Source organism: Henckelia pumila, chromosome 2, assembly GCF_033568475.1.
Source record: "Henckelia pumila isolate YLH828 chromosome 2, ASM3356847v2, whole genome shotgun sequence".
Lineage (NCBI taxonomy): Eukaryota > Viridiplantae > Streptophyta > Magnoliopsida > Lamiales > Gesneriaceae > Henckelia > Henckelia pumila.
Window position 1 is genome coordinate 171,803,268 of NC_133121.1, and position 9,767 is coordinate 171,813,034.

General features: G+C 35.5%; 1 protein-coding gene across 1 annotated transcript; it reads right to left on the minus strand.

Annotated features, from left to right (window-relative positions):
- Positions 1 to 7,429: 7,429 nt before the first annotated feature.
- LOC140878948 (uncharacterized) lies at positions 7,430 to 9,235 on the minus strand. The gene has a single exon (XM_073282575.1). The coding sequence runs from the start codon at positions 9,233 to 9,235 to the stop codon at positions 7,430 to 7,432; it is 1,806 nt and encodes a 601-aa protein (XP_073138676.1).
- Positions 9,236 to 9,767: the final 532 nt, after the last annotated feature.

Below are 9,767 nucleotides of genomic sequence, written 5' to 3' on the forward strand. Positions count from 1 at the left end.
TTTATTGAATCATTTGAACTATTTGCTTTTGTTTGATTGATTGTTTTATATTTATACATGCATTTATATTGAGCCAATGATTTATTCTTTTGAATTAGACGTTTTGGAGAACTATATTGAGGCGGCCTTGGTTTTCGAGTTTTTTCAAGAGCTAGAAGGCTTCTTATAGTTGCTCCAAAGTCTAGGAGATTGAGTTATATGACATCCACCTCGAATGGGAGGGTCGGTGTGATGATCGTTATAACTTGTCCTCGGGATCCCAATCGACCAACCGAGCAACCGAATAACCGAGTAACCGAAATACCCTTTGATTATCCGATTAGATAATCCCAAGTTTTGAAATCATACATTCATCTCATTTCATATTGGAATACCATGAATGGAATGTGTACTTGGATTTGATAGGCTATAAACTGAGATTACTTGTTTGTTGTCAATATATCATGTTTCGATGTATTATTTGATTTTACTTGTTATGTCTATTTTAATGGGAATATTATTCTCACCGGAGTTATCCGGCTGTCGTTTTGTTTGTATGTGTAAATGACAGCAGGTTGGGCAGGATCGAGCCAGTGATCTTATGACTAGATCGAGTTGGAGAATGATAGAGTGAGGCCTTGATGTTTAGGAGTCGATTATGTTTTCGAATTCTTTTGCATTTTGAGAGTTGTATAACTTGGATCGAAACATGCTTCAAACTCTATCGATCGATACTTGGTGTTGATCTTAGGTAACTTATAAAGGCATGCTTTTGATATTGGCATTCGTTATTGCATGTTTTTTTTTCACACCCTGTGTTGTTTGTGAATTTGAATGCATGTCAAAATCAAGCTCTAAAAACCCCTGTACTGTCCGAACCTTTCTGCCCAGCAAGCCTGCATGCGAGCGAGATTGCATCTCGCGCGCGCGCGATGCGTATCCGATGGGCCGGGATATTTTGCCCGGTCGCGCGCGAGATGTCCTTCTCGCGCGGGCGCGTGCACTACAAAAAAACACGGAGGTTTGTCACGGTTTTAGCGTCACAAAAAGCGTTGCAAAACGTACCGTCACAATTTTATTGCAACGGTTAAAAAACCGTAGCAATGTTTGCTACGGTTTTTTAACTACCGTGACAATATTTTGCAACGGTTGTAAAATAAAGCGTTGCAAATATTTGTGACGGTTAAAAGTAAACCGTTACAAAATTTGCAACGGTTTAAATTGTAGCGTAACAATATTTTGCAACGGTGTAAAGTAACCGTAGCAAACTTTGACACGGTTTTTAACAACCGTTGCAAAAATAAATAACTGTATAAAAAAAAATTTATATATTTAATTATTAATAATATTATTAATTACTAACTAAAATATACTAATTAATCTAAACAAATTTATACATAAAATTTAATTACTCCAAAATATATTAGACAAAAGCGCGCACCAATCATCCAAATGTCTAATCCAAAAGCAAAAACCACTTTACACATAATCTAATATCTCAAAACAAACAGCAATCTAATGATAGAAAAGCTGCGACCAATCTGACGCCTGCTGCGTCTCATCGTCGTCACCTCCGTCGGCGTCACCCCCGTCTGCGTCTGCCCCGTCTGCGTCTCCCCCGTCTGCGTCGCTCCCGTCTGCATCATCATCCCCATCGTCGTCATTGTCGTCGTCTCCGCCATCGCGGTCAGTCTGAGAAGGCTCCTGAATATGCAATGAATAAGATGGATAGGACGACTGATCAGCAGAACGTGTATCCTTTGCAGTTTTTTTCTTCTTCTTACTGGCCGTAGCAAAGATCTTACGCAAGAGCTCCTCCATCTTAGACAAGCGTGTCCGATACTGCTGGCACTCCTGTCGAAGCTCTTGCGTCTCCGCACTCGCAGCTTCTGCCTTAGCTACGGCAGCCTGTATCGCCTCATTCTGTGCGGCAATCGACGACTTCATTTGGCTAGAGCCACGAGAACGAGGTGTCATCTCATCCTGGTATATGGTATGTGCGATGGAACCGATACCATATACCCGTCGATGATTAACACCACCGACGACATCGAAATATATCGCATTCACCTGCTCAGCGGTGGGAGAGTGTTGGGCATCTCCAGTATGCCTCAGTGGAAACTGCTCGTCGATACGACGCTCCAACTCTTCCTGTTTTACCAAATGATAAATTTATATGTATGAATATGCATCCAAATTTAACATTTTGTAAAATATAAATCATAATTGAATATATATATATATATATATATATATATATATATATATATATATATATATATATATGCGTACGCTGATCTGCTGGGACTTGCCATCGGCAAAGGTCCCGTCCGCCCGCTTGTGCGTCTTGAGATGTAGCTCATAACTGTTTGGATCTCTGTTAAGCTCTTCACGCTGCATTGAACGTACATACATAGATAATTTTAAGTGACAAATAATTAATATGATAATAATAATTATTATATAATACTTTCTTATATTATGTAATCAAATATTTCTTACCATACTCGCAGCATGTACGGCAAAGGGTCTCAAGCCCGCGATGTGCCTGGTCAAACCAGTCCCTGGACCAGCAGGCTCGCTACGCCTGTTCTTTCCGTACGCCTCCGCCATCTTCTGCCAACTTTCTTTCTCCCAATGTGCAAGATATGTCGCCCATATCGCTTGATCTATCGTAGGAGGCAACCTGCCATACTTCCTCCAACGATGTAAGGTTTGACGGTATGTGTCAGCACACTGTTGTTTCCAAATTTTTCTAATTTCGTCTTCATGTTGCGGAAGCCACCTATAATTGGCCTGTTAATAAAAATAAGTTAATTTAACCAAATTGCATTTTAGATCAATAATAAAGAATATAAATAATGTAACCAACTTTGATTATTACAAAAATAACGTACCACAAATAGATCCCAATAGTAGTCACGCTGAGTCTTAGTCAAATATCTCCAGGAGTAGGCTCCCAAAAAAATTTGTTCTTTAAACTTTTTTTTGATGAAAGAAGCCACGCCGTTCTTCGGTGGAAGAAAACTGCAAAAAAAATTCAAAAACATTTATGAAATCTTAAAATTTATTAATCGAATAACTGCTAGAAATCATTTGACTAGTAACTTACCCTCCAAACTCAGGCCAAATAAGTATGCGACGATCTGGCTGGAGGGAAGGATTACTCACTGAACCAGAAGCACCATTGGGATCCATCTTACTTGATTAAATATAAATAAAATTCTTTTATATATTAATAAAAAGAATTAATGTAATTAAATAATTGTAAGTAAGGCAAATAATTAATTAAAATGTATATAGATAAAAAAAAACATCAAATAATAAAACATGTATTTTAAAATTAAACGAACGCAATAGAAACTATATTTATTAATTGCAACACATTTATAATGATTTTAAAAAATCATCATCCCTAAACTTAAAATTCTAGATCTATTCACAATAAATGTTTCTAAGCTATGAACACACAATTTAAATTTTATACACTATGTAACTATTAAATTTAAGTAATTATCACAACTAACTTACTTTTAACATCCAATAATGATAGTACAATAAAACTAATATACTATCAATTTATTCAAATTATGCAAAGCATAAATTACTTAATTTCAAAATACGGCTTATTTACTGTCACATAATCACAAGTTAAATAATTCTACTCATAAATTATATAGTTTGATCATAAATCTTTAAATATTAATATTTCTTTATAATAATTTATTAATCCTAAAATATTAACATTGTAATTACGTCTACTTAATAAATCCATAAACAACTATGATTTTTAATTTTTTAACATACTTTAAACAAAATTATTAATCATATTATATATCTAAACATTTATATTTTATATAAAATTTGTAATCAAATATCACAATTAATATAACATAAAAATAATTTAAATAATCCTTAAACATTGTTTATAATATTATTACCCTACCAAATAACCAAATATTTTATAAAATTTGTAATCAAATATCACAATTAATATAACCTAAAAATAATTTAAATAATCCTTAAACATTCTTTATAATATTATTACTCTACCAAATAACCAAATTTAAAAATCATTTATAAACAATATTATTTGTGAACTTGTATTTATATTTATAACCAACAAAAATATAAACAATACCAGCGGCGACCGGCGGCGGACGGCGGCGACAAGCGAAAGACGGCGGCGACAAGCGGAGACAGCGGCGGACGGTCGGATCTCGTATAACAACCAATAAATCCATCAATTTTTGAACTAAACATGAAATTAACAAATCAGAGATATTTTCGAAGTATATAATCTTACCAACGATGTAGGGTTCGGCGGCGGCGGCGGTTCGACGGGTTCAAGGCAGCGGCGGCGGCGCTATGTTCGAAAAACTTGTAGGAAAACCACGAGATTTGGTATGATATTGCAGCTTACATCGTGTAGACTTCAGGTCTAGGTTTAAATTGGAGTTTTTCTAGGCGAAAAACACGGCCGGATTACTTACGTGCGGCGGCTAGGGTTTGTCTGGAATGGGAGAGATCGGGTGAGGAAGAAGAAGAGATTAGGTGGAGGGTCATATATTAATATTTACCACGGTTAAACAAAACCGTAGCAAATTTGCCACGGTTAAAATAAAACCGTGACAAATGTTGTCACGGTTAATGTTAACCGTGGCAATATTTGTCACGGTTTTATTCAACCGTGGCAAATGTTGTCCCTGTTTTAATTTAATCAATCAAAATTTTATATAAATCATAGCTTCAAATTTTTGTAAAATCGCCATAAATAATATGCATGTATAATGGAACAGAAAAAATTTAAAGGTAATAAATTGTTAAATATATTTATAAATTAAACTTGCCACGGTTAAAATAAAACCGTGACAAATGTTGTCACGGTTAATGTTAACCGTGGCAATATTTGTCACGGTTTTATTCAACCGTGGAAAATTCATTCCATGTTTTAATTTAATCAATCAAAATTTTATATAAATCATAGCTTCAAATTTTTGTAAAATCGCCATAAATAATATGCATGTATAATGGAACAGAAAAAATTTACAGGTAATAAATTGTTAAATATATTTATAAATTAAAAGTGCCACGGTTAAAATAAAACCGTGACAAATTTTGTCACGGTTAAAAATAAACCGTGGCAAAAATTGTCACGGTTTTATTGAACCGTGGCAAATGTATATTATGTTTTAATTTAATCATTCATAATTTTGTATAAATAATAGCTTGAAATTTTTGTATAATCGACACTACTAATATGCATCTCTAATGAAAACCGAGAAAAATTAAAGACATTAAATTGTGATATTTATTAATAAATTAAATTGACAGATGCAATAAACTGTGATATTAACCGTGGCAATTATGTTTTGTTAATTTTTTTCTATATAATGTATTATTTATTCTGCAAACTTTATAAATAAAATTCGATACAGTACAATAAAAAAAACCTTGTTATATGATAAATTATTTCATTATTGATACAAAGCATATATTTACACTGGACTACATGTTAAACGTTAGATCGATACTACTCACTATCTTCAGATTGATTGATTGTTTCTTCATCTGTGGATGCTTGAACATTGTCTGTATCGCTATTTTGAGTTCCAGTGTCGATGTCGTTATCGTACATTACGGTGACGTCAACAAGACTTTGTGTGTTTAGCAGTAGTTGTGTCTCCAATCCATGACTTTGACTCTCGTGGTTTTGAAATGCCTCGTTTGCAATACCGCCGCCATGGTCCATGTCACCTCTGATTTGAGGAACGTAATCGCGTTTTCTCATTCCACTGATGTAGACCCAATCGGATACTGTTTTCTTTGTTGAAGGGTAAGTTAAGTACACAACTTGCGAAGCTTGTGTACAAAAAACAAAAGGATCATAATAACGTAACCTTCTCTTCCGATTGATTTCCACTATTTTATACTTCGGATGAACTCTCGTACCCAATCTGGGATGCGTATCAAACCATGTGCATCTGAAAAGTACAGTCTTATTTGGTGAATCTCTAGAGTATTTTACCTCTAGTATCTCATCTATGATGCCATAATAGTCCGTCGACGTCCCATCACCAGCAAAACCTTTGACATGGACCCCTGAATTATCTGTTGCTATGTGAGTAGAATCTTCTTTCGTATGAAAGTTAAAACCATTAATAGCATAACCCCGAAGACACTTGACTTTGGAGAGGGGCCCGATAGCAAGTTGTTTTACATCTGGTGAAATGTTACAATCTTGATTTTCAAATGTCTGCATGTTAATTTCATTTTGTTGAAACATTCAATGTCAATGAAATAAAAATGACAATAATTTATACACTAAGTAGAAGAAATGGGTTTGACTAACATAATTTTTGAAGCACGGGAAAAAATTTTGCTGTAATTGTGCATCGACGTCAGTGTTACTAATTCCTGGGACACTTAATCTCAAGTGGTTCTCGTACATTCTGCATCGAAAGAAAGTAAAAAAATAATAAATAAATATTCATGAGATATTATATGAGACACACAATAATGTTATCGCATTACGGTACTTACTGGACAAATGACCTCGTCTCGGCACAATTTAACAGCATATATGTTGCAAGAGAATGATATTCATTGTCCTGAAGATTTCTAGACTTGGATGCACCAATAGACCTGCCCACAACTTTGAACACCGATATAGTATCTGTCACTCCCTCATTCACAACTGATGTCCTGTTTCTCATTGTCATCATCTCCCTAGTTTTGATTGACTCACTGAAATAATGCTGACAAAATATGGATGCTTCTTTGACCAGATAAGCATTGCAAATCGATCCTTCTACGCGTGCTTTATTCCGAACAGTTTTCTTCAAAGTACGTAAATATCTCTCGAATGGATACATCCATCTATCTTGCACTGGCCCACAAACAAGGGCTTCGTACGGGAGATGTATGCATAGATGTTCCATAGAGTCGAAGAAACTTGGTGGAAATATTTTTTCCAATTTGCACATAATCACTGGTATTTGCTCATTCAATCTTAGAACATCACTTACTTTTATATTACGTGCAGTTAAATCCGAGAAGAATAAACTAAGTTCTGTCAAAACCTCTCACACTTCTTTTGGTAACAGTTCCTTAAAGACTACAGGTATAAGTCGTTGCATGAACACATGACAATCATGACTTTTCAAACCAAACACGCGTAACTTGTTCATGTCGACGCACCGGGACAGTTTGGACACGTAACCATCTGAGAATCGAACATCTTTCAGCCATCTACAGATGGCACGTCTTTCTTCTTTTTCGAGGGAATATATCGTCTTTGGATATCTGCCGCTGCCAATATCAAAATGCAACTCTGGTCTTATAGACATGTCAACAAGGTCTGCCCTAGATTTTGCGTTATCTTTTGTTTTTCCAGGCACATTCATTAAAGTATTGAATATGTTATCAAACACGTTTTTCTCGATGTGCATCACATCCAAAGTATGTCTGACCATGTTCGAACTCCAGTAAGGCAACTCCCAAAAAATACTTCTCTTCCTCCACCCGCTTGCTGACATTTTGTATAACTCTTTGTTATGCTCTTCAGCGTCCACTCGTACGATGGTAAAAAACCGTACGAGTCCAACTCGTCGAGTAATTCATGTCCGGATCTCATAGGTCTGGCAGTGTGCGACACAGTTTGACCTCTTCTGAAAAGATTTCTACTCCGACGCAATGGATGATTCACGGGAAGAAACTTTCTATGATTGTCAAACCAACTTGTTTTCCTGCTATGTGTTAGTGTGAACGCCTCCGAGTCTGACATACAATGTGGACATGCTTGTTTACCAGCGGTGCTCCAACCAGATAACATTGCGTAAGCTGGAAAATCACTAATAGTCCACATCAGAGCTGCTCTCAAAGTGAAGTTTGTACGAGAATGAACGTCATACGTAATAGCACCATCGTGCCAGAGTGACTGAAGTTCTGTGACTAGTGGTTGTAGAAATACATCGAGTTTGTCTTTTGGATTCTTTGGGCCAGGAGCAAGCACAGTCAGAAACATATACTCGTCTTTCATGCACATCCAAGGAGGCAAATTATATGGAGTCAAAATCACAGGCCAAGACGAATATTGCTGACCTGACTGACCAAAAGGTTGGAAACCATCAGCAGAAAGTGCTAGTCTCACATTCCTTATCTCGGAGGCAAAGGTAGGGTGTGTGTCTGTGAAGTTGCGCCAAGCAGGTGAATCCGAAGGGTGAGTCATCGTTTCTCCGTCATACACATGCTCGTGGTGCCATCGCATGTGTGACGCCGTTGCTTCTGAGGCATACAATCTTTGGAGACGAGGCGTAAGGGGGAAGTAATACATACGCTTGTATGCGATTTGCTTCATATTCTTCCTAAATCCACGAGATCGACTTTGTTTGTAGCGTGGATGCTCACAGAATCTGCATGTCGTCAACTCGCTGTCTATGCCCCAATATATCATGCAATTGTTGTTGCAACAATCAATTTTTTCGACCGGCAAACCCATATCCTTGACTAATCTCTTGGTTGCATTGAAGTTCTTTGGAAAATTGTGATCGGCAGGACATAACTCTGTCATTAATTGGCACATGTCATTGTAATTCCTTTCAGACATGCTATGCTCATATTTCATCTTCAGCAACCTTGCAAGAACAGACAACAAGGTATGTCCATGTGGATTTCCTTCCCAAATCTCCTTCTCCGTCGATTTAATCATATCATATAAAGCTCTAGCAATCATGTTAGGATCCTCCTCGGTGACATTGATGTGGGGATCTTCGATAACATTGGCATCAGGATCCTCGTTCACTGTCGCCTCATTAGTTACATTTGGGTAATCATAATAAGATTGTTCGCCTTCATATTGGTATTCACTCTCAAAATATGAGTTTGGATTCCGTAAATTTGCAAAATTGGGTGGCATATCATCCGTGCTCGTACGCCGACTACTTCGAGATGAGGATGGTGCATCCATATTAACTCCTTCAAATGATGGACGGATGTAATTTTCCCCATGAAAGTACCAATTGTAATAGTTAGGAACAAAGCCATACCTGCACAAGTGGAACTTGACCGTATTCTCATCCCAATAAGATAGATTCTGACATTTCTTATGGTTACATGGACATCTTATAGTTCCGTCAGGTAAACATGTCGGATTACTCTTCGCAAAAGCAACAAATACCTCGATCCCATTAATGTATTCGTCATTCAATGATCCATTAACATATCGCCGATCCATCCAACTTCGATCATAAGCCATGCAGTCCTACAGTAAATTAAATATAACAATTGAATGTTTGTATTATAATAAGGTACCAGAGACTATTTTATATAATAACATTATATAGTATATATATAATGTATATAGAAAAAATACTATATAGTATAATTATAATATAATCACGCCACGTTATTGTAAATCTGTGACAAAGACTTCTTTAATACAATAACATTATATTAAATAATAGAATGTCTAGATATTTAAATAATATAAATGACACCACGTTATTATAATTAGATGTTATAAATTTATTTTATATAATAAAATAAAATTATATATTAAATATATAGTTTAAAAATTGAGTAAATACTAAAATTATATAAATAGATGTTAGAAACTCCTTTAAAATAAGAGAAATTTTTTAAAATTACCTTCTAAAAATACCAATAATCAAATATTACCCTAATGTAAGTTAATTTTAAAACTAACCTTAACTTCCAAATATATTCTTTTAACAATTAATAGATTAAACATACAAACATATTATATTTAACTAATATGATAATATGAT

Bases quoted from the DNA above. Each gene is read 5' to 3' on its own strand.
- LOC140878948 (XM_073282575.1), bottom strand. From the start codon at position 9,235: ATGGCTTATGATCGAAGTTGGATGGATCGGCGATATGTTAATGGATCA.